The 27,389-nt window shown below is 49.3% G+C and overlaps 4 protein-coding genes across 10 annotated transcripts in view; 1 reads left to right on the forward strand and 3 right to left on the reverse strand.

Moving 5' to 3' along the window:
• LOC126577721 (uncharacterized) overlaps nt 1-1,397 on the reverse strand; it is a 47,708-nt gene extending 46,311 nt beyond the window's left edge. For 2 of the 3 annotated variants that reach the window (XM_050239581.1, XM_050239578.1), the window contains exons 1-2: nt 1,262-1,381; nt 306-747 (exon numbers count right to left, since the gene is read on the reverse strand). The gene's annotated coding sequence lies outside the window, so the exon portion shown is untranslated. Of the gene's footprint in view, nt 1-305; nt 748-1,261 lie in introns of all 3 variants that reach the window. The other variant, XM_050239579.1, reaches the window with a different exon arrangement.
• A 4,831-nt stretch (nt 1,398-6,228) lies between these two features.
• LOC126576039 (insulin-like growth factor-binding protein complex acid labile subunit) lies at nt 6,229-7,194 on the forward strand. The gene has a single exon (XM_050237113.1). The coding sequence runs from the start codon at nt 6,235-6,237 to the stop codon at nt 7,192-7,194; it is 960 nt and encodes a 319-aa protein (XP_050093070.1). The 5' UTR covers nt 6,229-6,234.
• Nucleotides 7,195-7,524: 330 nt separating this feature from the next.
• On the reverse strand, nt 7,525-26,770 carry LOC126575639 (ADP-ribosylation factor 6). Of its 5 annotated transcripts, none has more exons than XM_050236441.1 (6): nt 26,727-26,770; nt 25,170-25,458; nt 9,532-9,901; nt 9,287-9,442; nt 9,060-9,206; nt 7,525-8,987 (listed from the first exon to the last, which is right to left on the reverse strand). In XM_050236441.1, the coding sequence occupies exons 3-6, from the start codon at nt 9,611-9,613 to the stop codon at nt 8,845-8,847; spliced, it is 528 nt and encodes a 175-aa protein (XP_050092398.1). In that variant the 5' UTR covers nt 9,614-9,901; nt 25,170-25,458; nt 26,727-26,770; the 3' UTR covers nt 7,525-8,844. The 5 variants fall into 5 exon arrangements, with proteins under 5 accessions (XP_050092398.1, XP_050092396.1, XP_050092395.1 ...); XM_050236439.1 differs by having other exon boundaries at nt 25,170-25,455; nt 26,664-26,765; XM_050236438.1 differs by having other exon boundaries at nt 26,664-26,765.
• Nucleotides 26,771-26,975: 205 nt separating this feature from the next.
• The window catches only part of LOC126575338 (elongator complex protein 2), a 2,836-nt gene continuing 2,422 nt past the window's right edge, over nt 26,976-27,389 (reverse strand). The window contains exons 4-5 of the mRNA XM_050235981.1: nt 27,196-27,389; nt 26,976-27,134 (exon numbers count right to left, since the gene is read on the reverse strand). The exon at nt 27,196-27,389 is cut by the window's right edge and continues 295 nt beyond it. Of these exons, the coding sequence (XP_050091938.1) occupies nt 27,020-27,134; nt 27,196-27,389 (309 nt within the window). The 3' untranslated portion in view covers nt 26,976-27,019. The remainder of the gene's footprint in view (nt 27,135-27,195) is intronic.

The following is a 27,389-nucleotide window of genomic DNA, read 5'->3' on the forward strand; positions in this document are numbered from 1 at the left end:
CGCGTGTAGGTCCCGCGGTTGAATGACAAAAAAAAGAATAGGGAAAGAGAAGGAGAAGAAGAGAGGCATCCTCATCGTTGAGCCGCCTACGAGCCGGATGCATCCGGCTGCTGCACAGCTCAGCAAAACTCGCTGAGTGGTCCTTCGCGTTACAGAACCCCTTCACTTTGCTGGCAGCCCCCCCCCCCCCCCCAGCGGACCTACGTCGCCATGTTTCTCGCAAAACAGATGGACGATTCTGTGCCCCTGGTGACAACACCATGCACACTGTGCATGTGTAGATGTGTGAATAAAACCATACTCACCGGCCTACTACAACAACGGATGATGAGCAGAAAAGGGTGCTAGTGGTGCGAACTAGTCGCGTTCGCGATGTCCTCCGTGGCTGTCACTCTCGTTGACACTCTCTCACTCTCTCGAGGGCGTTGAGCTGGAACCACCAGCCAGCCGGCGTTACAGTCCAACCTTTTTTCCTTCTCCTCTTCCACCTTAACTCTTATGCACGGTGTTCTATCCTTTAGCGAATGCTGCGAAGTCAACCACTCACCCCTCACCGAACGATGGATGCACGCACGGCTTTTGAATGGCCACGGGGGCCACGCTCACACGACAAGCATCTCCCCCCACTAGCGACACTTCATTTCGCAAGCTTCACGTTCGTTCGTTCGTTTTCACTGCTCTCTTCCTTTCGTGAGCTTCCTCCTTTTCTTTTTTTGGATGCAATTTATGTCGCACTCTGCTATGTGTCTGTGGGTGTGTTTAAAGAGGAATTAGTGCCGCAAAGGGTCACAGTTTAGTGCAATGCAAGCGATTTCACTAAAGAGATTCGTAGTGGAATAACTATTGTGGCAAAAAAAGAACGCGGTGTAGGGAATCCAATTAATAACAGAACCAAGTGATTTTTCCGGTCAGTGCATTGGTAGAGTGCAAGCGCATAGCACCTACAACAAGGTAAATAGCGTCTCTTTTATGATTAAAAAGGGTGTTAAAATGAGTAGTAGAATGACAAAATTACATTCAAAATTCCGTACAAAAATCTTGCAACGTATTAAAGGAGCATCCAGTGCGCTTTTCTTTGCAATCAAAGAGTGCATTTCTTGCACCGCAGTGAGCTGTGCAGTTGGCAAATGGGGAACATAGGAACTTCCTTTTTGGCAACAAAATAAAACTTCCTCTCGATATCTCTTTATCTACACTTTAAAACGAGCCCAATGCTACCCAAAATCAACTTAGAACCACAAACACAGAACCAAACACACACACCCACACACGCACGGCGCTGGTAACCTACTTGCCCTTAAGGGGCTTCGTCGCGTCACAACAGCACCACTTTTCCTTCACAGCAGACGGTGAACTGAAAGCACAGCGGTTACAGCTTCCGGACGACTGTACGGTTTCGGTGGAACTGACCGAGCTTCGATCGACGGCGAGAGTGTCCCTCCTGTCGGAACTCACAGGATTCGTCGTCCTTGTTTTCCACGGGGGAGCCAGTGAGTTACGCTGATCACGACCGAACGACCGAAGGAACGAACCGAAACGATGGCATCGTCGTTGAACCAAGGCCTACCAAGCGAAAAAGATTCTTTTCAAAAGAAGAATCGTCAAATCTGCTCGTATGTCTACTTTGACCGGTTGCGTTACGTGATGCTGGACAGGATTTCGTTCAAAGATCGTCCTCTCTTTTCCCTTTTTTCTCAAACATCTCTTAAGAACACCGAGTCCCGTGCTCCGATGGGCTCGCCAAGAAAAAATGTCCTGAGAACCCCCGACGAGTCCTTTCGCTACGCCACGCGAAAGTGAGAGTCACCGCTACACGAACCGTTTCCAGCGAGAGTGAAAATCGGGAAAATCGTACCGAGTTTTCCTGCCGAAAAGGGGCCAAGCGGCACTCATTCGCCGGCCGGCAAACGTGGTGGCGTGGAGCCGGTGCGTAATGGCCGGAGGGTTGGTCTCGCCTCGCGGCCGATCAACAGCCATTCGTCCCTGTGCGTACCTGTTGTTGCGTCTGCGAGGGAGGCACGGCAACCGACCAGAACCATAATAATAAATCGGCCACAACTCGGCTGCTTCTGTTGCTGCTTCTGGTGCTGCTGTTGATGCGGGCCTGTGATTTTGGGCTTTTGACAAATTTATGGGATCAACCGGTTGGATCGTTTATGCCTGTACCTGTGTATGTGGAGCGTTCGTGTGCTTGACGGTTTCAGACACACGACGGACATGGAAGTTGTGCGAAAGTTTTCAGCTGCTTTCCACGAAACTTCCCGGGACCGAAGATGGGTGAGCAAAGGGACCAGGGGGAAGTCACTAACGAGCGAATGGTAATAGGCACATTGGTAGCTAGAGTGTAGTAATGCCGTTTGTTTGTGCGCCTAAGCATCTCGTAAATCATTTGTTTCACTAGATTAACGTAGGTTTTCTTTGCGATATTGGGTGATTATCTAAAGTATACTAGTATGGTACTACTTTTTTCAAATCTCACACCGATCAGCTTAAGAATTTATGCTTCGGAATTATTAATGAAAATTAAAAATGGAAATCAATTTTAAAACTCAGCTGTCACTTTTCTAGCTTACTTTCAACTGAAAAACTGTTGCAAAAGAAACATCAGTAGGCGTTACACCTAAAACGGGAATGAACAAAACCCTTGCCAACCACCAATCAACATAAACCACCCTCTTAACGCTCACCAGCGGCAATCGGGCAGCAAAAGACCAATCCATTGAACACCATTGGCGGTGCGGTACGCTGCTCAATAGCACCTGCTTCCGGAAATATGGAATGCAATAATGAACGGAATCGTTCCGCAGAATCGCCCGAGAGAATGGGGAACGTAGAGAACGTGCACCAAATCAGTTCCAGCCGCTTCTCTTCCCGGCCCGAGGTCCATCCCATAATCAACTGCCCATCCATCCGCCGGCCATCCATTGCTCGCCAGCCACCCAGCTAGCCACCCAACCATCCGACTGCCAGAGTGACAGATGACAATGGATTCCAATTAAAAAATACCTCGTAGCCCTTTACCGCTCCTAGCGCTCGGGAAAAGCGACAGCCTCCGTGCCAATGTTCCTATCCCTCATTCCGCCTTCTTATCACTCCACCGTTCGCCACCGTGTGTCTTTGTGGGATAGAAGGAAGGAAGGAGGTTATGGAGCATTTGAGATTCATTCAGGTGGCTTCTGACATTTTCTGATGGTCCGCTGGTGCTGCTGGTACTGGCGTTGACGTCGGCCTGCCTGCACTCCGAGGTGCTTGATCTGACACCTGGACAGCCACGCGTGTGCCCGTGTGTCCCTTTCCTTTTGTTTCACCTGGAGATAGATTGGAGTGGTGGTGCCACTTGGAGGAAGAAATATTTTCATTCAAAATTTCATTCGTCTTTCAGCATATTTCTGGGTTCTGGGTTTGACTGCGTACCTTCATCCTCTAGCCTGGACCTGGAATGCGAGAATATTCGAAGCATAACGCAGGTGAAGGTGAAGGATGTGTGCGCACAGACCATCTCCTCACAGGGCACCAGGAGCCGACAGCAGCATCATGGGCAGCGCCATTCCACGGAAGAGTAAGCGAGAGAGTCAACTATTTCCGTTTGCACGCCCCCTGCTTCTGGTGCTGCTGCTTCCGGAATGGAACGCAAGCGAGTCCGTCCCCACACTGTGTGACAGTAGGGCTGACAGGAGAATGATAACAAACCTCGGTCCGGCGACATGCGGGGTTACGCGGATCCTCGCGCGCCTTCTTTTCAAACCCTCTCCGACTCCGGCACCGTAGGCGGATTTGCTTATTTGGTTTTTCAGTGCCGTCCAGGCATCTCCCTTTTCGAACCTAACATGCTGGAGTTCCAGATGCGGGGGGGGGGGGGGGGGGTGTCGAGTTTCTGTTTAGTGTGTGATAATGATAGATGTGAACACTAACCGGCGCCGGGAGCATTACTATAAATACATAAGTCAAGTCGCTAGTCCGTTAAGCAAAGTGTTGAGAGAGAGAGAGAGAGAGAGAGAGAGAGAGAGAGAGAGAGAGAGAGCGAGAGAGATTGCGTGTTGAGCCAGCTGATCATCCAGTGGGTTCACGGTCGAAGTGTTACTTGTTTCTGGTGAGAATGATAAGAAAAATACGTTCAAAATTTACAGCTTCACGAGACCCCGCGAAACAATAAAACACACTGCACTGTAACTGCCTCGATAGGATACGTCAGGAGTTGGAAGCCAACAGTATGCTTTCCTAGTAGGCTTTGAATGGAATGTCTGGTAGTTATGCGTGAAGTACAAACATAGTAGGCATTCCGATCCCGACTGGAATGCTTTGGGCACATTATGGGGGACTGACGAGGTTCTAAAGAGCAACGAGCGCGTCTTGCGTGTAGCCTGCGCTTTGTTTAACGACAATCCTTGAGCTCCACCAACCGCGGTGAACCGCGTTTTTCATTCATTTCCAAACCCATTCCAACCCAGAACAAGAATCTAAAACACGGGAACTCTCTTCTTCCAGCAGAGCACATAAAGACCTCGACTTTTTTTACGATTTTATCTTCCCAGTTTTGTTAGCAACTGCAACACGAGCTGTTTCCGCAAGCATTAGAGGAGGACTTTGCGATGTGGACATAATAAAGCGAGAACATCGTGTGACGCCCAGACGGTCAGACGGCCAGACAGACAGGATCCTCCACCCACTCCCAACATCCGGAAAGGGTTGGTTAGACACGAGAAAGAGTCAATGACTTTTGGGCAATGCGGTGATCCGGCAAATGATGATACTACACGATACAGTAGCCCAGAGAAGCAGGAGCTGTACGACAAATCAAGGTGGAATAAAAAAAGCAGATCTTTAGATTAGAGTTTTCGTTTCGTTTTTCGCTATTTGCTTCTCGTCGAAGCGATCTACAGCGAGACGAATTTAAAGGCATGCAATTGATCTGAATAAATGCCCTGCCCAATATGAGAAATCCAGCTTAATAAAACTCACTAGACACCAAGAAGGGTGCCGTGCAGGGCAGTGAAACGTGTACCACAAGGCACGAGTCTTGCTCACAGAAATACAACGAGGACATGGCACGGAAACGGAAACTGTTAGCTGGGCGAAGGAAAGCCGAGGAGGAAGGATGAAGCTCGTTAGTAAAGTTTTGGTCCCGGACGGCTTTTCGCTCGTACATGATGGCTACCACGGCTGCTACACATCTCGGTACAAGGCGCCAGGGACAGGGATCCCTAGTTCCAGATGCGGTTTCATTATTCTTCCAGAGATGTGAATTAGGAGCTTCTCATCGCGGAAGTGTCGGTAGAGCGGGCAAGATGAAGGAGTGCCGTTTGAATGGATTCCGCGGTGATTTAATGCAAACCAAACAAGGCAATCTCTCATCTTTTTATCCAGCAGTCGGTCTTTAGCGTTGAGGGTTCTGGAAGTGCTCGCGGCCTATCAAGCTTATCAACAAAATCCTTTTTCGTAGAAACTAAGAGAAATGATCTCTCCTTTTAAGGATTTTTGTTCAGAAAGGATTTTTTTTATAAAAATCCACGCGCGCCATACAAATTTTCTCCTGTCACAGGGCCTCTAGACGGTGAAACGATTCTCAAGTTGCGTCTAAACGAGAGCGAATGTTCAGCGAATGGTTCGCGACGACGTGTATTTTTACGTCATCCCCATACAAATGCGCGAAAACTTGATCGCGAACACATGAATGCTCGTGTAGGGAGCGAAAGCATCGCGAACGAACGAACACTGCTGTCAAAGCTGTCACTTCAAATAAAAAAGGCCCTCTGGCGGAGTTTTGTCGAAGAACACACGTTTTCGCGAAGACTTTTGCTCAGAGTGAGCAAAAATCGTCGCGACGCATTCGTTTGTCGTGTAGAAGCAGCTTAACAGGAGCGAGAAAATGTTCTGTGTCAACGGGGCTCTAACGAAGCATTTTTAAAATCGTTTTGAAAAAGCCGTTTTTAATTTGGTTTCCACGTGCCCACGTGGCCGTTCCCCTCGGGCGTTCTGCGGAACGATTCCGTTCATTATTGCATTTCGTATTTCTAGAAGCAAGTGCTATTGAGCAGCGCGTGGCGAGTGGTTTAGTGGGTGTGAGTCCCACACTGTTCCCGAGAGCCTTCCTTCCCGAGAGCCTTCTGGTTCGTAGATTAGTCCACCTAGTTTGTTAAACAGATAAAAAAAAAACAGGCTTGATCGAGGCTAATCGAATCGAATAAAAAGCGAGTCCCCAGCTGCCAACATCAATCAGTAGTACTCGCAATCAGAATGGCTCCAGCGGCCGTCATCGTTATCTCTCTGCTCGTGTTCAGTGCAGTTCAAGTCCATTTGTGTGTTTCTTCTATTCGCTTCCCAGTGGTACTTAGGTTACACTTGTCCTGTGCCGTTCACTTGCCCAAATGTTTTTACTATAACGCCAATTTCATAGAAGGCGACGACAGTATCGAGCGGAATGAATTACAGTACAGCATGCTGTCTACCACCGATCCGAAGGCGTTCGACGGTGTGCAGGAACTGAACATTTCCGGAAACGTACCACTACCGAGCTTTGACTTCTTCCGCCATCTACCGATGCTGGCAACACTCAACATGTCTCGAATGAATTTGTCCTTCACGCCGGCAGCGAGTAACATTTTCACAGACTTGACGCAGCTAAGCGAGCTAGATTTATCGGCCAACCGCATCACCAACGTTCCGGACGGAGTGTTTACCAAACTCCTAAACCTAGACTGGCTCGATTTGTCCGGCAACAAGGTCCAACTGACCAACACAACCTTCACCGGGCTTGAGCGTCTTCGTGCACTCAATCTAGCCACCAACGATATTTCCATGCTGCCGATGGGATGTTTCGCTGGCCTGTTATCGCTCAACAACCTCAATCTTCGTCACAATCACATATCCAAGCTGGATTTCGGAACGTTCTCAATACACGGATTGAAGCGCTTTGGTGTACTGGATCTATCCTACAACCGCTTCGTTGACCCGAATTTGAGCCCACTGGCAACCTTGGGAAGCTTGAACACTTTGTTACTACACGGCATTGACCTATGGACGATTGACCCGCAAGTCCTCCGGCTGTTCAAGCTCCAGCATCTTGGCATCCAACACACGGAAGTGAAGTGCAGAAATTTGATTGACCTAGGGGCTGCCGATATTGAATTGATAGCCGATGACGGTGATTACGTCTACGACCAACGGAACATGTACGGTATTCGGTGTGAGCTGTAGGAGCCAGAGCAAGTGATCATTAATAAAACTGAATCTAAATAGCACATAGAATTCACAGAAAATGAGTAAGTTCCTCGGCGATCTCGGGTTATCTGTTGACCGAAGGTCACGGCTTTGGCCTTTCAATGTCAGTCCCATGGAGGAGGTTCTTGGTACTGGAACATACTAAGCCGCATCTAGTTGGCCTAGGATGGTAAACGTCATTCCATACGTCAGGCACGCAAGCCACTGTTTACTTATCTGCTAGTGCTGTTGATAATGATAGTGCGTGCGAGGGATGAAACATTACTTACTGATGGCCGCGTGTCTTATCTACTTTATCATTACAAGTCATCCACTAGTTAGCTACTTTGTTGCTTTTGTTTATTTATTACTCTTTTACCGTACAATAGTATTTACAACGTTTTGTGTCGCTCGCTCGCAGGCAACTAATCCCCCGGCCACACACAGCTGACACAGCTTTTAGGGGGGGGGAAAGAAAAAAAACTAAAGAAGCCGCCCTCCTGCACTCCAACACTTTCTTCAATTCGCTTCGACGCTGCTGCAAACACGCTTGCGCTATGCTAATTATCCCTCCCCATTGATCCTGCAATCGATCATTTCGTTCTCTCTCCGGTCTGCACTGTTTCTAAGGACAGCACCTCCTGATTTGTCCCGTGTATGTGTGAGTGTGTGCAACGCTTGTTAATGCGCGTATGTGTGTGTCTGTGTTGGTGTGACGGTGCATGCCTTATCGCACCCCTTCAACTGCACGTGGTGACACCACGTGGCTTCGCGTTTCGCGCTTTTGGAACAAACATTACAAACAAACGGAGAACGGAGCGCTAAAAGCTAAGCGATTTCAATATGTTTTTATCTGTTTCTGTTTCTTGGGCACGGCTATCACACTGTACCCCTTCCCTTTTTGTTACCCCAACAGCGCAGCAGTATGAGCTTCTTCACTGTCCTGTCTTCATATTTCATTTTTAATCCTGATCTCTCTGATATAATGCATACTACCGGCGGATGCTGCTGCTCACGGCGAACCACATTCCTTATAATCTACACAATTGAACTATGCTCTTCAACCGGCCGAGCCTTCATAGGTCGTCGTAGTCGTTCAAGGCTGGCTGATCTTTGGACAGTCGATAGAAAGATACGGAGAGAAGGAGTTGTATGCGATTCTTTTTTTTTCTCTATTCCACTGTACAACAGTCGTTTCTATTAACCGGAATCTCTAGACCGGATACCAGGGTCGCCGGATAGAACTAACTATTTCCAATGTAATGTGAGCAGTTTTTGCCTTTTTCGGGGTCCGCAACTACAGCACCACCATAGCGTGTTTGAGTGAGTGTAATGGCTGCTAGTCTAACATTCTTTCTTTTATCAACTTGCTTCTGCTGCTGCTGCTGCTGTTGCTGTTGGTTGCTATGCACGTCCTTTTTGTTTGTTTTTGTTTGCCGTTTAATAAATGTTCTTACACAGGAAGGATTCACACACGCATACACACCCAGATGCACAAACACAGACACACGACACATGTGCACCCACGTCCCCTGCCAGTCGCTCGCTCGCTCTCTCGTTCTGTTCCGTTCCCTAGCCTACAGGGAACCGCACGCCACTTCCATCCCCGCCGTTCCCTTTGCTCTGCGGCAGTCAGTAAAATTATTCTCATAACTTGTGATTCGACGTTAGCCACGTCAGACCCTCGTACAGACCGTCACCGGTGGTGGCACAGGATGGCTGCACGTACCAGTTCCGATCGCGTATCCGTGTCAGGCCAAGCTTTTCCTGAATCTCGTGAGGTTTCATTGCTGTGCGATAGAAAGAGAGAATGAATCCGATTAGAACGTGATTAAAATGGTCCCTCTAGTGCCCGTCAGTACCTTCTGGCAGGTCCTGTTTGTTCGCAAATATCAGTATGATGGCGTCCCGCATCTCACGATCGTTTATTATCCGGTGCAGCTCCTGGCGCGCCTCGTCTATCCGGTCGCGATCCGCACAATCGATCACGAAAATTAGCCCTTGCGTACCTAAAAAAACAATGATAGAACAATGATGGCGGAACATTCAGTACAAACAGTGCCAATCGTTATCAGGTCAACCCTCGTACCCGTATAGTAATGCCTCCAGAGGGGTCTAATTTTGTCCTGTCCCCCAACGTCCCACACGTTGAATTTGACGTTCTTGTACGTGACGGTTTCCACGTTGAATCCAACCGTTGGAATTGTCGTTACCGATTGGCCTAGTTTAAGCTTATAGAGTATAGCTGCAACAAAAAGAGAAGGAGAATAAAGGGGGGGGGGGACATTAGAAAGATCGATCAAATCACCGCGCCCCACACTTCACTCTACTCACTTGTTTTGCCGGCCGCATCCAGGCCCAGCATCAGAATTCGCATCTCCTTGTTGCCGAATATCTTCGACAGTAGCTTCCCCATCTTGTCTATGTGTCTGTGTGGTTGTGTGTTGTGGATCGGTGTTGGTTGGCTAGAGTTCCTGCTCCTACACCTTCTTCCTTTTGTTTTATGGAGGGAATTTCGCTTCGCAAATCCCACCGCGTGTCTGTATCCCTCAGGGATGTTATTCCACTGTCAGTATCTGTACCGCTCACTGTAGCGCCAAGGGTGGTGGAGGAGGAATAACACACTTCGCTGGTCTCCAGGAGCAGATCGATCCTTTGGCAACCCGCATTGAAGGAAACAGAAGTCCCGTCCTTGTGATGGTTACTAGGTAAATTAGGAGAAGAGAAAAGGAACAAAAATAGAACAAATTAATCAAAAGTTTTCATTCGTCGGAAGCTGCTGGTTAGTAAGAAACTAAAATGTGCAATACCAGATAAGGATGGAGGGCTCCTTGAAATGTAAACGAGAATTTCTTATGACTACATCTATTTTGAGTTGAACCCTTCCATGGAAAAAGTATATTTATGGTATTTACTGTTATTGGCATCTGGTTTCCTCTAGAGAAATAAGTGCGAGAATGCATAATATCTCAATAATATTACACGAAATGCTTCTGATAGTGGAACCGGAAAGGAAACATTTGGCGCCATTCTTGAGCAATCTTTTTTTCCTTCGAAACATTCCGACGAACGTTTCCTGTTGAAAGCGAGATACGGTCCGTGATACCATCGAGTTGGTTACTAACGAAACATTTCTTGTATGCCCTTTTTAAGTTCCCTTGACAGTACTGATAGGCGCACAGCACTATCTCCTATATCACTGCCAACCACCAACATGTGCTGCATCTGGGCAACGGCGTTGGGCCGAGAAGCATGGAAACATTTCGTTCCGCAGTTGAAAACCCTGGGAACGCCAAAGGAATTCAATCCTATCGCGAACACACTAGCGAAGGAAAGAGATGCAGCTCCCACAATGAGTGGACCGGAATGGCAAAAAGGCGGAGGGCGCGTAGAGTGGTGTGCACAAGGGACAACGGAACGGAACATGGGACTGTATGAATGTCGTTAATTTATGAATTCCGCACCAGCCACCCAACCACCCAACCAGTGAGCCAGCCAGCGCACGACGAGAGTAACAATTGCGCGCGCGAACTTGATCCACAATCCGGTGGCGATCCATGGAGTCGCGTGTGTGATGATGTAATGGTACCGGCTAACGCTGTGCCCCCACTCACTCGTCTACCAACGGGTTGTCTGAGCGTTAAAGTAGCATGATGATGATGTAAAATGTGCGGAGCATACGCAGCGGCCCTCAAGCGGCCAGTGGTAGTACATAGCATAAACAATTCCTTCAATCACACAAACGCACCTAGAAGCAGGAATGCGGTCTACTGTTACGCATTTGCACCATATGTGCGTAGTGTCTTTAAGGTACACCGTGGTATGTTATTATGAAATGGGCCAGTGATTGATAAGAAACATCCAACTGGTTCGAAGCGATCAGTTTTTTTTCTTTGAGGATACTACAAACGATGCAGACGGATTAGTAATCAAAGTAGTCACTGCGCCACGGGTAACCAATCAAAGAAGCCCGTTCCTGATTTAATTCGAGTGAGGAACACCAGTATTGCATACCACAGCATAACCAGCTGCGATGTCTAAACCTATTAAACGGCTATTTCTCTAGATTACAATTACCGCTCCACAAAGCCCCACTTCTTCTCCTCTCCTTGGATTCTCTCGGTGCACGACTGTCTGACCAATACTCCACCGATGGTTTCGTTATTGTCATCTCAATGTCGGTGGAGTGGCGGAGAGTCTCCCATCTATCTCTCTCTCTGTCTCTAGCGGTGGGCTACTCGTTTTACCCAAACGACAAGCACCGAGAAGCACGTTTGTCCGTTTTGTAGTGCCAATCAAATCGAATAATCTAATTTCCGGTCTCATTCATGGGGACAGACAGACAGAACCCCACTTATGCTTGGTTCGATTCGCACCACTCCCATCCCACTTCTGTCATGGTATCTTCCCCGGTCCATCCAAGTGCTCCTGTGCAACCGTAACTCGCTGCGACAGAGACCTTCTTCAGGAGAATGCTGTTGGCATTTCTGGAAGATATAATTTAATTTGCAAAATGGTTGAGAAACCGCGACGAAGAAAAAGTCCCGCTTGGAAGTGGTCAGAATTAAGATTCTGTCAATGAATAGATCAATTTGATAACACGGGGGGAGGGAATCACTTAACAAATCCATTCGCTACAAAGCCCCAATGTGTGCTGAGATCTGACGGAACAATTTTATTACTTCACGATGGATTGCCGTGTCAAATCGGAGCTTATAAATGAATTGTTTATGCAAAAAAAACTCTGCAAATAAACGCTAAAGCAACCTCTCGCACTGACCACCTACGTTGTTATCAACCTACGACCACATCGGACATTCCACAGTTTTTCCTCCCAAAAAGACAAAGTTCAAACAGTTCCCAGAATATCCCGGCCAAAATAATAACTCGTTAGTAACCCCGAATGGCCCATGACGCCCATTCTGTAGCTCCAAACAACCGTGCTGCTGCTGCTGTGCAAGCACTTTTCAAAAAGGAAAAGTTATACCCGAAAACCAATTATGCCGCTTGAAAATCAAGAATTCATTACAAGCAATCTTCCTCATCATTACAGCGCTGTGCTGCCAACCCCGGTGGTGACGTTGGTTACCCTTCATCACCATGGATCTGGTCTCCGCCCATCAATCGAACCACAACACGATGTGCTCCACATAAGCAAAACCGCGGGAGGATGAAACACAGAGCCACAGGGACACAGAGAGAGAGAGGTACAAGTTGATGATGATGTTGGAGTCTTTCACATGAAAATTGTGCAGCCATATTTTCCCGTGCGTAAGTACGTCAGTCGCCGGGCTATTCTGTATCCCTCGACTCTCCTCCCGACCCCTGGGGGTTTGCGCGTACGTGCGTATGTGGTTTGCTACTGCTGGTATGTGAGGTTTGCCCCTTTTTTGTCCTTGCCCTCTCTCTCTCTCGGTTGTGGTTTGTGGTTTTTACAGAAGCAAATGGAAGGATCGACATCAATCAAGCCCCATAACGAGGAAGTCCTTGAGCAGCGCCCCACCGTCGAGGCCAGGAATTCAATCACTCCTCCTCCGAATGCCCACCGAGGAAACGTTTATATGCTGGAAGTAAAATGGCTTCGTTTGGCTCCCAAAAAAAGAAGCAGATTTTGCGGAATTTTCCGCCCTCCCAAAAAAAGGTTCAATTTACTCGACGGAAAGCGAAATCCCAACGATAGAGCTGGATTTCCTCAGCTTGCCGTTGCACTAATAAGCACGCAGTAGCCACCGAAACCACAGTTTCCACAGCTTCCCTACAAGCATTACGTATTCAGTGCCTCCTGTGGTGTTAATGCGAGCATCATGAACATGACTTTTCGGTGACACTTTGACGGACCGCACCATCAGGGTGGGCTACGCCCTAATGTGGTTGCACAGCTGCGCTGGCTGCTTGCTGATGCTGAGGCTCGTGATGTTTCAATCACAAAATATACCTCGCGGTCGTATCAGTGGAGCACGACATGCGACGCGACTCGAACATTATTACCATCATCCTCCGCCGCCCGCATCGCCAATTGAGTGTGATAAGTATGCGCTCTCTGTGTGGTGCTGCTATGGTAATTGGTGCCGCCCTAAAGAGAGACCCCGAGCGAACGCGAAAAGTGCTGGCAAATTTGTGGCACCTTTCGCCGGCATCACATATCATCCGGAGCGCACCAGACTCCGGGAGTCTCGTGTTTCTCCAACCACAGGGTAAAGCAGTCCCCTTCTTCTTCTTCTTCTTCTTCTTCACCTACTGCAGCAGCACGTTACCTTCGCTAATTAACGCTCATGAACGAGCGTGATGAAGCGTGCTCCGATGGGTTTTAGAGAAGCGGAATCCGGTGGCCGCGCACGGGTGAACAGCAGAGACGAACGAGCGAAACATGACACATCTTTCCACTCGGTAGGTCTCTGAAGGGAAATTGGTTGTAGAAGACCACCGCACCGCACCGGCCTTGACTTGACACAGTCCGCTTCCATTTGGTCCGAAAAGTTACTGGAACTCTGGGAAACCTTCCAGCACTCCAAGCACTTTTCATTTCAACGCCGCCGAGTGAACCATAGGGAGAGAGAGAGAGAGATCTCGTCCGACTGATTAATCAGTGAAAAGTACACCAAAGTGACGAGACAGCCGGTCACGGAACATGCGTGTGTGCAACACATTTGCACGCACAGAGCACTCGCTACACGCCAGCCGGGCCAACTCCTCGCCGCCTCCGAGCGTAAGCATGTTCACGAGTGAAATGCTCGCTGCTAACTACTAATATAGTGGGTGGCGTAGTGTAGGTGGCAAACGGGTGGGAGGGCGGACGAAAACATAAGTGTAGCGATAAAACATTCCATTTTCACCAATTTCATATTCACTTAATTCGTTGGTGAAGCGGAAAAAAGCTGCAGCTCAATCGCCATCGAGGGGTGGGAAGAGTGAGTGAAGAATGCGGAGATGGTGCGCGCGCCCCCCGGGAGGTCAGCGCCACCATTGACCGTTTCCGGATGGGTGAAGATCGCACCATCTGGTAATTTAATACTCTCCCCCTCCGATGGTCGATTGCAGAATAGACTCGATAGGAATGCTGGAGAGAAATACTTTGTTTATATTAATTTTAAGCAATTCTTTGTTAAATTCAATTAAATATTTTTTTTATAAATTAGCGCAGTATCGATTGAACTTCCATTTATGCGCCTAGTAGCAGGCGTATCTCCATTGCTACGTGTGATCAGAATAGCAACAATCATAGTGCCCATAGCTAAGGACTAGCGCTTCAAACTAGAACCAACAGACGAACGGTAGAGATTATCCTTCATCGAATTCTGGTCCACTTTCCTTAAAATGTGTGCCGCCGCTTCCAAGAAACTTCGAAAATAGCGTTCGAGAAAATAGAAACAAAAGTTAAAGCACGAGAGGTAGAGTAAGACATACTGGCTCCAATAACCCATTGTCCTCCTCCTCCCCCGCTAGCTAGTGAAATAGACAAGAGAGAGAGTGGAATGTTCTCGTCCGTCCGGCAAACTCTCAAACGGCGCGTGCCAATCCCGCCCCTCGGCGAAAGCGCGACGACGGAGATGAAGGTTCAACTTTCATTCAACTTTACCGTGCGGAGACAACGCCACATGACCTCCCCCCCCTCCTCCTCTTAGGCTACGCTGAGATAAACTGTGCCAGCAACGCACCTTCACCGAACTGACTCGCTGGTGGTGGTGCCGGTTTTGCGACCGCGGACCGGAGCATAAGTCAGTGCCGTGTGAGACCAAGCAGTAGTAGCAAGTGCGAAATGGGTCAGCCAACCAGTAAGGCAATCTCGGCGTTTGGTTGGAGGCTGCTGCATTCCAGGGATCTCGTCGCTTGCTCGTTCATTGAGAGGGACACACAAGCGATGCCTAAAGAGGGTATCGCCACCATCATCACCAGCATCAGCGTCTCTTTGCCATCATACCGTTACCATCGCATCGCACTGGAGATAACGTAGAAGGCCGCGCAGGCAGGTTGCTGAGACGCACGGGACGAGGGAAGACTTGCGTTGAGTGCTTCAAATGGAAAAGTACTTGATCCAACGAATTGAATCAAGCGTCTTCTGCTTCGCCCAAGTGGCACCACTACACGGTTGTACCTTCGTTTCGATCAAAAAGAATCCTAAATCTCATCTCCCAAAAAGTCGAAACATGGTGCAAGCGACAACACCCGGCACCAGGTAACGGGGATTTCGTTTCTCGCATATTTGCATACCATTTCCTCTGTTTCTACCTTTCCACAGACACAAATTCTTCCCAAGCAGAGAAGAGAAGAACACTTCTCTCGCCGGGCTGCCACCCCAAATCCCAAATCCCTTTCTCGGCACCCTGGAATCCGCCGCACATCCCGCCTCTTGCCATCCACCATTTGTTTGCCTTCACTCTCCACAAAAGCATCATCATCATCATCGGCAGCCACTTGACCTCGAAAGCGATCGCGAAGCCGGCCGCCCATCATTTGAATGACAACCGCCGGAGGTGGTTTCCTGGAACCACCACAACATCGCGACGGCACCCAAGGCATGAAGCGTGACAAAAAGGCGGCGGAAGGGAAGTAAACCGTCGCCGATGGTCAGTTTCCTTTCTCCATTCTCATTCCTTCGGGGGCTGCGCTGCACACAGCCTCCGATGACCGATTTTTGGTGTGACCATCATCTTAGAGGTCTCGCGTTCCTCCCCAAAAAAAAACCGGTTCTCTGGTTTCGTTCCCTCGAAAAAAAAAGATCCCCAAAAAAGCTTGCGTCATAATTTGGAGTTGGTTGTGGAACTAAATATGACACTACTAGAGACAATTCCGTTTAGAATTCCACATAATATTGTTTGTATTTTACAGGAATTCGAATCGTCCGGGGATCAAAATAGCATAAGAATCCGGTTGACGACCAATTCCCGAGGCAAAACAAAGATCAGCACCGCCGTCCTAAACGCTGCGTCCGCCGCTTCTACCTTTATCGCCGGCATTCAATTGACAATCCCCATAAAGTGTGTCACAAACGAATGGAATGGGAACCGTCGTCTCGAAGAAGTAGGGGACCGCCGCGCGGTTTTAAAAATAGCCCCGTGGCAATTGCTAAACAAGCATCAAGTGCAGCATCAAGGGATGAGACCAACGATAATGCCCTCTTTCTTCCATAATCAGTGTCTTGGTGGAACGTTGAGAGCGCAAGTGGTCCATCACCATCGGATGGAACGCGGTCGATGACAGGATACAAACAATTGATCGCGTATCGCTATGATCGCGAGGGTCTCAACGAATGTAGCATCACTCTCCCAACGTCACACAAACGAACGGATAATAGGTAAGACACTCCTTCTTCCCTTTCCTTCTCTTCTGCTTCACCTCTCCAAAAACGGAACGGATAGTCGATCTTCCGAACCACAAAATCCTACGCACAAGCAAAAAGGGGTTCACCAACCGGCCATCATCCGTACCGGCACCGGATGATGATGATGATGATGACGATGATGGTGTGGTGATGGCGGTCTAGTATCTTACGCTTGTATTCGTGCGATCGCACGCGAGAGGGCGCCAACTCATGAGAAAAGTCCAATTGATGACTCATGGGCCTCCACCTCCTCTCTACCGGTTCTCGGGGGGTTGATCCGAGAGTCCCGGGGCATATGATCACCACATGCAACACACAAACACACTCTTGGGAAGGTGAGTGCGCTGTGCTAGAGGTGGTTTCCATGATCCACGATCACGCATCCCGCCGGGGGGAAACCAGATGATGACTCCGTCGTCCCAGTCGCCAATCGAACGCTTCTCACATTTCCGATGTTGATGATGTTTCGCGTGGTCTCCGCAAGAAATGTTTTATTCATTTTTAGGATGTTTGCTTTGGCCGGAGGGTTGGAAAGCATAAAACACACCCTTGCATCCTGTGTTTACCACCCAGCATGCTGTCGCTGCCGTTTCGGTTCAACGGTTTTCGAGGTTCATGATCAAGTTCGTTCCGATTGCAACACCCGCATTAGCCATATGGTGGTTGGTGAGTTGGAGACGCGACTTCAACTATGGTGGTTCAAAAAAATATTCTCCTACGAAACTTTTGCTGGGTTTGTACTGGTGACAAACATTCGGTCGATGACATCTGGAGCGCAAAGCTGTTTGCAGTGTCAGCGAAATGTAAAAAAAAAACAATCAATCGAAATCGTATTACATAATCAGTTCTCGATCATTTCCTTGGGAATTCCAAGAACTAAGCATTCTTCGGGATTCGACGGAATGACGCACTGTGGAGATTGGGGAGAACCGAGATGTGAGATTTATGAGCGATCTCCTTCAAGGCCATCACGGAGAACGCGGAGGACGCATCGTAACCGCATCGTGTCGCACCGTAAACACATCGCTAACGGAGCAGTAAACACACCAATCCAGGGAACGGCACGAGATGCAACGCATAAACAAATGCGAAGAAGCAACGGAGTAGCAGCAGCGTTCGGGTAACTCCATTCCTCCCCCTTGTGCTCACCAAACTGTTCGATTTTGATCGTCTCAGCAAATCGTTTCCCCTCCCCTAATAAAAGATCGTTTGTATTTTAGATTCCTACACATCCGATCGGTCCGTCCGTCCGTCCGGTCATCACAGCGCCAGGGCCTCGTTGGACGAAAGGAAGCAAAGGAGATTTGTTTGGAAAAATTGGAAACATTCTAAAATTCGGCTTCAGCTGTATGTCGGTTCTGGACGGTCGTCGGTGTTCACTAAATACTTCTCCTGTTTACGCTGCGCTAGCATGTTCTTGGCACCGATATTTGAACGATATCGGGCAGTAAGTGTTGCCTGATGGATGACCGAGACCGAGTGAGGGGCCCCGCAGGAAGTTCGAGTTCGAGCGAAAGAGCAAAGAGTGTCGAAAAGTGGCCAGTATCCGTTGGAGATAAATTGAAGCATAATTTTCCTTGCGACCCTGACCTTCACCCAGGAAAACGTTAAATACAGCCCCCGGGGCCGCCATCAGAGGACGATCGATCGTAAGCTACACCAAACAGATATGTTGTAACGCAATGTTTTACAATCCAACAGCTACAACACATCACCACGCCCCACGGAGTGTTGTGTGGAATGCAACGGATGTCTAATTGTGGGACATATCATCGGCACCACACTATTGCCACATCCTGGATGGATTTTTCAAGTTCTCGTTTCTGAATATTGGAGCGGAAAAAAGGGGTGCGAGACACGAACACGGCCATGGCAGAGCAACAGAGAGGCTTGTCACGGCTGGGAATTGGAGCACTCGTATCAAACCAAAGCCTCGCCACACAGAAACAGAGCACAATGCACTCGCTGCTGCTGCTGCTACACAACAGACATCAACTCATGGCAGCATTGAGGTGCACCCGATGTGTATGTATGTGTTTGCCTGACCTAATTTTGGGTTCGCAAAGAGGAGGAAAATGGGTTTTGTTTGATGTTGGTGGTGGCTTGTGGCTGCTATTCACATCCCCATAATCCACACCCCCCTAAGCTACTGGCTGCCGCTGCTGTTGTTGTTGCTGTTGAAGGCCATCCTTTTTACCGGTAGCAGCAGCACCAACAGATCACTATCTCGTCGACTGACTGGCTAGCGCGCTGTTTAAATCCAGTGCACCACCACTACCACGAAACCACCTTTATTTATGTGTCACGATGATCCGTTTTCGTTCACCGTGATACTAGGCCTAGGGGACCGGTTGTTACTGGAAAATCGATTGCAACTAACGCGCGTTTGCATGCGCCAACCAGTAAAAGGGACAGCGAGCGAGCAGTGCATCAATTCTCGTCGAAAACCCAGAACCTTTTGCGAGGTCAAACCAACATTCTGGGGGACACCCTGGGGCGAAAGATAATATTGGTTTTTGCTCTCGAACTGACAGTGAGGGGTTCGAATGTTCCAAAATTTGCTGCAAGATGTTGTTCCGTGTTCCCGTGTGGCGATTGCGCCGCTGGGTTGCGCTGATTAGCGACCGCACGATTGGTCACTCCGGGTTCCGTTTGCACACCTCACGATGATAAGCTAACGGGCGGGTGCCGCAGGGAATGTGTATTGCTTTCAAGGCGAGATAACGGTCGCTAGGTAGCCTGCTTGCACTCCAACTTGCGACTCCGGATTGGTTTGCTTTAAAAAGGTGGCCACCGGGAACTCTCCTCTAGATTATCACGCTGCGATCATCGATCCAAAGGTTGTAGTTTCCTTGCTACTGCTGCTACACTCTACTCTTTACCGCTCGGCATCTTCCGCAAACCAGATAATCCAAATATGGTGTGGGGCTTGTTATCTTCCAAATTTCAAAATACTACCCCCCTTTTTTATGTATGTGTTGGTCTGTCACCATCATCATTGTTTGTGACGTCAATTCCCCCCTGGGGGAAGAAGGTGCTGATGAGCGGAAATGGCAAGGTAATGGTCAGGCGAAAGATAAGCGACCCAGCACCAAGCGCATGGCTAGATAATGCGCTGTCGAGGTCGTTGTGCGATGGTCCCCGGCGACTAGCGTTTTGCAGACATTATTCAACACACGACACGGAAACGCGTTCTATGCAAAGCGGGGCATATGTTTTTGATAATTTATTTGCTCATAAAAAAAAGGCGGATCGAAAATAGTTTAGAATCGCCCTTAAAATATGGAATACACAATGTGCGCGCATAAAACCCACTACGAACCCCCTCTGTGGAGCACCATATTGGGCGACGAGAAATGAACCCAAAAATATGCAACGCGGTCCCGGACCGGGGACAGCAGCTGCTGGCTGCCGCCTTCGGAAGCTGCTGGCAATCTGGTTTCACTCTCAGTCCCTTTCTTTTCTGAGCAAAAAAAAATTAAACAACCGGCGTAGGCTCCAGAGCAGGCACAGTTTGCTTTTGCCCGGGGGTTTTTATCAGCGATAGCGCCACCAACAAATAGCATTGGAATGTGCCGAGCAGGGAAGAGAACCGGGGAAAAAGGAAGCTAAAAACAACAACAAAACGATGGGAAGCTGCTGGTTTCGCAGAGTCGTCGAAAGCTGAGAAACAGTACGATCGGGGAGAAAGATTGGAAGCAAAAAAAAAACACAGCGCCACTCTGATAGCGAGATGATGCTGGAACGTAGCACCACTACCACCATCTGTGACCTTTGGGAAGGAGGACGAGAGAAACAGAGAGCGAGAGAGAGAGAGTGTCTGTTTCGCGATCATAGCACAGCATTGACGGCTAGAAGCATAAAACAGGGAACACTCTCATAATGAATTTGATTTGCATTTCCGATTCCCTCTTCCGGTAAAGGATGACACCCTCTACGGTCTTGTCTGTCTTGCCACTTACAGCTGGAACATAAAAGACATCCGTTCGTCTCCCTCAATCTCGGTGCGCGCTTTTCCTTTTGCTAAGATCCTGCTAGCGACCAAATTTTCCACCCCAAAAATTCGAAGGAAAAGTGAAAATCTTAAATGGTACAATTGTAACCGCGTACAACACTCTCACTAACAATAAGGTTCATGCGATAAAAAACCAACCAACCAACCAGCCAACGAACAGAGAGGTCAGCAGCACTCGTCGGATGATGTTGTTGTCTGTCCGAAAGAGAAAGACACCACTCCTTTACCCTCACCAGCAGTAGCATCATCATCATCATCACGGGGTGGGGGGATGTGCGCCATTAAAATGCACTTTCATTCGCCCACAGTGCTGATGGAAACCACGGCAAAGACGAAGCTGTGGTGGCGGTAGTGGCATTAAAAAAATAAAATGCTCTCCCCCCGATGCTGTGATGCTGGTGGCCAACAGCCGCCCCGCCGGCTTTCCCCACCACCAACGCACGCGCCTTCCACAGATTCGACGACTTTTACTCTTTACTCTCATCATTATCACTCTCTCCGGCCGGGGGTTCCGTGCAGCCCAAGGGGTCGTCGGTGGTGGTCATTTGCTAATTATGGTAAGCGAGAAACATGGAGCCATTGGGGGGAAATGTGTGCCGGACGATGAACGCACCACAACGCGTACGGGAGGAAGCAATTAATCAGAAATCGCTGAACTCTCGCGTTGCGCGCTCGTTGCGGTCAATCATCAATTGCTGGTGCGCGGATCCGGAGCGGACCGTTCAATCGATCGATCGAAACAAACCCGCGAGCCCATACCAACGGGCCGGGAGAATCGGGGCGAAAGAAGAATGCAGCATCCTCCTGGGAACGCTGCCAACTTTTGCAGGATGAATTAAATTACTCTCGAGCGAGCGAGCGCGCGATTTATGTATCTAGCACAACGACCGTCAGAATGGCCCCCCGGATGGTGGGGGGAGCGCGATAGGCAAGCGCCAGAGAGCGCTGGTGGTGGTTGATTTTGAAAAACAAATTTTACCAATTAAACTCTGAATTGGCAGAAGCCAGGGCGCCACGCCTCTGTGTCTCCAAAATTTGGACACCGTCGCTGTGCTCGTGATCGCCGATGTGGCCAACATATATCGCCAGTGTGACTGTGCCCAAGGCGCCACAGCAGCGCAGCAGCAGTTCGCGAGATAACGAGGCGTCCTGCCTGTATGCCGCGCACTCAACCGGAAAAGTCTTGTCGTCCCAGTGTCGTCGTCGCCGCACCGCAGCTGAGCATACAACAAGAAGATCTCTTGCTCTTCCGGTGTGTCTGGGCACAGAGAGCATACCTTCCGAGAGATAAGAGGTCAAGAGAAGTCGGGTGGCCTCGCCTAGTTCGTGCTTCTAGTGCGTGCTATGTGCCATCATGCGCTTGTTGTTGTCGTTATTTCGAGAAGATGCTGCTGCTGCTGCACACAACAAACATAAGCCCCAGTCGTGGCGTCAGCGACAAGAAACAGTCGCTCCAGAAACTCAATTAGAGACGAAACCACATCGCGCGGCGTAGACTTCACGACTCCATTTTCTCTCTCTCTGTCTACGTGGCGTTAAAGGTGAGCTCACCGCAACCGGAAACCACGGTGCCTGGCGTCATCCAGAACGGCACGGTATGGCTGTGCGTTTGCGATATGCTTAGCGACCACAAAGAAGGACGGAAACGGAGGGGACCGACAGTTCCTTTCGAGGCCTTTTTGTAAAACAATCACACAGACCCGCACACACACCAGCGGCCTAGCCTTGGTGGCGCCGGGATGCGGATGAACTCGTCTTCTCCATTGAGTCTCCTCCTCGTCGCGCACCTTCCGGTGGCGCCATCCTTGGTGAGGCCACCGCCAGCCAGCCCGCTAAATGAACAGCAGCAGAACGAAGGAACAAACGGAAGGCTGGTTTTGGAGTGGGCAAGAACAAAAAGGTACCTAGAGTCTCTTTACTTCAAATTCATGCCTCATGTGCTTTATGTGCCGGGGGAACATAGCAGGCTAGACCTTATTTTTTTTTTTTTTTGTGTGGCCTAACTGGAGGAGCACACAACACAGCACAAATTCCGGATGGACTTTATTTGCATGTTCCGGATTGTTTCTGGTTTTTTTTTTCTGTGTGGCCTCGCCGTCTGGTGCAAGGACTCGGTAGCGATGCATTTCCATCTCGAGCTCGAGTTGGAACGATGGAGCGCTTTTAATCGTTTCCCTGGAGAGTTCCTGGTGCGGAAGATGAGGATTAAAAATGGCAGACAAATGACGTGCTAAGAGGATCGGAATGTTCTGGCTGTTCCGAGGGAATGGGCGTTAGATGAACAACTACAATAAAATGTTCCAGGCTTCCTACTAGGACAAACAGAGCGACAGGAGGAGTCTTGTTATCAGTGCCAGTGCTCACAGTGCGCCAGCAGCAGTATCAAACCACCGGAAGTAATGCCAATAGATTGCCAGCTTCTCCTTTCCGCCCTTCCATCGCGTCCCTTTGGTACACGTTTGTAGCCGACTGGTCATCGTTGCGAGAGACAAGCGACGGCTGTATATGGTTTGCGTTCGGCGTGGTGATTAAATTGAATCATAAATCAAGCAAATCCATACACCCATAGGGCCAGCGCCAGCCGCAGGAGGGGTGGTTCGGGATGGGCATGATGAACCTTTTTTATGGCCAGCAATTTTCCCCGATGCAGCGCCCAAGATTAACACCAACAACCCGAAACTTGGTCCAATTAATGCTGCCCCATGTGTGTGCGAGTGACGCAGCCGTGACACAACATAATGATGACATCGGTCCCGGAACGGACACCTCGACGAAGCGGCGTGTAGATATCCATTTTAGGGGAATCATTACAAACGGGATACTTCCCGTTTTTTGGGGTTGAATTTGGGCTGTTTATTTTATAATTAGATACTGTAGGATTACTGGTCCAGGCGAGCGTTCTTGACCTTCTAAAGAAGATCTTTTCAGAGCTCACAATCAAGAACAATTTTCCTGTAATTTTTCAGTTTACTTCTTTCAATGGAATCAACATCGATACTGTTAATTCTTCTCAATCTGCTTCTTGATGATTATCCTTCGCAGAGTTCTTCTCGATTATCTTCTTTCTATTGATGGTTTAAAAAATATATTGATTAGAATTAATTTTGCAAACGTTTAATAGATCAATGTCCCTATATTTCATTTAAATTAAGCCAACCAAAGGGCAATTTGATTTGCTTCACATAACACACCGTCCTCCTGATGCCTTGCAATAATCCAATCCTCCATCTGCCTTGCCTGCCTGCCGGTCTGCCAGACGCCCAGCCCCAGGCCATTAGCGGAGGTCGGTCATCGTCGACCCAATAGCTCTACAGCAGAATCGGGATTGTGAACGAAGAGAACCAAATCGGGGTTCGTAAGTGGTTCGAAGATTGCCCACACAAGGAACGACCGAACAGAACTCTCTAAAAGCGAAACCACCTTGTGGCTGTGTTCCAGATATTAACTCGATTCAATATTAAAACTCGAACCATCGTCCATCCCAAACCAATGTGGCGTTAACCTTCGTTAGCGACGCGATCTCGAATCCGTTATTGATCGATCGATTTGCAGAACCCCTTTTGAACGGAAAACTCGACATTTACCCTATCCCAGGATGGTTCCCATGATGATGGTCACGGATCAATGGTGGTGGTTGACCGTTTTTTGTATTTTTGTTTCTCCGCATAAGACAAGCGGCGTCTGTCGTTCCCTAGGGGCGTGTGGTGTGTGTTTGTTTGTTGCTTTACGATTGTATTGAGCTCCCAGGAAGGGTCCTAGTGACATGGATGAATTGCTTCGGTGGGCTGGTGGGAACGGGTTCTTCTCATTCCAGAACTGACTCACCGCCGGGAACTGAGTGTGCAAACGACGACAGCGCCTGTTTTGCCTCCTTTCTCTAATCAATCCAAATTTAACGCCCCAACCCAAATGAGTGGAAAACTGTCCAATAAAACCATCGGATCGGATCGGAACAGAAATTGTAACATGATGCGCTGGTCCCCCCCGGGGCAGGAAACTCGAGATGGGTTACTCCACTTTCAAAGAACGAGACGCGATGTAACAGAATACAGCTGGAACGGCAAAACGTTGTCGCCGGAACCAGCTGCAGGTCTGTACCTGCTGGCGGCGGAACCACCCTCACGCACACACCATAGCGTCGTTGTCATCTGCATCCGTCCGCAAGATTATAAAACAATTAACACGCGATCAGGCGCGACAATACAGAACTTGAGACGTACTTGGTGTCTCTTTGCCCCGTGTTATTCCATGACCGCTGCCCGTGGGAGACAGACAGACAGACGGACGGACGGACGGGTTCTGTATAACACCCGATTGCTTGTTCTAGATCTAGTAACGCGCGTGTTTCAGTCCCATCAAAACATCGTCAGCAGCGGCAGCGGCAACAGCAGTGACAGTAGCAGTAGGCCGCATAGTCGCCATCATTCCGACCTCATTATCTCGCTCCCAACACCGAGACGGCCACTAGACAACATCGTTAAGCCGCCGTGTGTCCGCTGTTCGTGAGAGTGTGATCGATAAGAGCCCGTAGCAGCAGCAGCAGCAGCAGCGCTGCTCTGTCTGAAAATCATAGCTTCCATAGGGGTTTTTTTGTCAGTTGTTGCAGTTTGAAATTGCTAGCTCAGCTCGCGTACTTACCCAACGCTTTCTACGCTTATCGGTGCTGGGCGTCAGTCAGTCCCCCGTATGCGGAGGGGGGGGGGGGGGGGGGATATCTGAAGTCGAGCAAAATGTCACGGGAAACTGGAGCACAACAAGCCGAAAAAGGGGCACTCGAGTTGGCTGACAAACACCTGGCGTCGTTGGCGACAACACAACACCGCGGAGAACTGTCGTAGAGCGCACTACGGAAACACTACGTGCACACACATGCACAGTAGACTCACCAGACAGACACACCCACACCACACCGGAAACGATCGCGCTGCTGGAAAAAGGGAAGGAAAATTTAACAATGAAACTCGTTGAAAAAACTGACACTGGCGCGGGGAGAAAAACTGCAACTTTTGCGAGCATCCTTTTCAGCGAAGGTTGCTTTTCCTTCGCAACCACCGCAGCTCCTCGTCTTGGTAGAAGCAGCAGGCCAAGAACCACGACAGTGCACACAGCAACTCCCTGCAATCTAGCGCCACCCTTCTAGTTTGGTCTAATTGACGCACACTCCACTGGGGATGCTTGCGCGGTTGCATTTTGGGGAAGCAAAACAACCACCCCACCCCCCCCCCCCCCCCCTTAATAATGCAATCATCCCCGATTTCGTGGAACGGCGCCCGTGACACACGCTTACACAAACACAAACGGGCGCAACTCGGACACGGGTACGTGCGCAATGTCAAATGGGCGGGGGAGGGGTCCCACCTCAAATACGGGCGGGGGTTGCTTCGATGGTTTCGGGTTTTCCCGGAGGAAATCTCCGGGAATCTCCTACTGCGGTTGCTGCTGCATCGCTCATTCGAGGAGCATAATTGATTGAAAAATGCCCGATGACAGCGTAGGCCGTGGCTCACCGGAAAGATACTCTTCACTCGTTATTTCGCGGAACGATGATAACTTGGGACAAACAGTGAAGAAGAACGCGATATCACGAGAACGGGGAGAATTCTAGGAGTTCCGTTCCGACTTTTTTAGCTGCACCACACACCACCACATCCGAGCGGGACCACGACGCACGCGTATCACACGACGGAGCACCAGCAGACCGCTTCTTCTTCTCCTTCTGCTTATGCTGCTTCTTGCTTGTTCTTCCCGTTTGTCGTCGGTCGCTTCTTCTTCGCGGGGTTCCGCCGCGGCGGGGTTTCATTCCCACATTCCCATCTTTCTCTTCTCCGGCCACTCTTCCACTTTCTCATGCACACACACGCACGCACGCAGGCACGCACACGAACCAAAGCCTCCTTTGGTGGCCCTTCGCCTTTTCCTGCGGTCGAGAAGAAATCACGCGCGATCCGCAAAAGGGATGCCGATGCCGTTTTGGGGGTCGAGCCCCGAGATTTTCTTGATTTTTCTTCTTCATTCGAAGCAAGATCACCGCGACAAGCACTGCACCCACGGGATTCACCGAAATGCCCACCCTCACAAACCAGCGGGAGGGGTAATTTTTCACGCTCCGTTCACGGGGGATGATTAACTTACACACGATCAGCGCCTTTGGCCTCTGGCCGCTGCGTTTCACGGGAAAAATACGGGAAAACTCACGCGAGCACGAAAAACACGTCCGCGCGGCTCCAGATTCACAATTTTTTTTGTGGCAGAGATACCGTTTTGAACGTTTTGATCGTTCATCGGCAGGAAAATGATATGTACACGGCATACGACTTTACGTTAGCTAGAGCGAGATAGCTGCGGCGTTAGTGTGCGTGCAAGCTACCCAGATAGCCAGCAAAAAATGGAATAAAAATTTAAAAAATAATTTCAGGAGTAAATTCATTTCTGCGCTGCTATTTAAAACAAAATATACTTTATTACAACCGCCACGGAGGTCATGGCGTTTAAACTTTGATAGAATAAATCCGAACTAGCCCATCGTCACCGCAGCTAGCCAACTGATGATCCTCGACGGCCGGTCGGAATGATAGGCGTTTCACCGTTAGATGGTGGGCATTCCTAAAAGCAAAGACAAAATATGACTGACCATTCCAATTGCCACCACCCGACGAGGACTTACGATTCCTCAATGTTCATCAGCAGGTTCCATTCGCCTAGCGCATACAGCTTTATGCAACCACGCTCGCACCCGATCGCCACGAGATAACACCCGTCCGCCACCATTCGTCGAGCGAATGCAACCGCCGTAATGGATTCACTCTTCAGTTCCAGCACCGCTCCGGGCAGAAAAAAAGCGCCGGTTCCCGGGGTCTC

Source organism: Anopheles aquasalis, chromosome 3 (assembly GCF_943734665.1).
Source record: "Anopheles aquasalis chromosome 3, idAnoAquaMG_Q_19, whole genome shotgun sequence".
In the NCBI taxonomy this organism is placed as follows: domain Eukaryota; kingdom Metazoa; phylum Arthropoda; class Insecta; order Diptera; family Culicidae; genus Anopheles; species Anopheles aquasalis.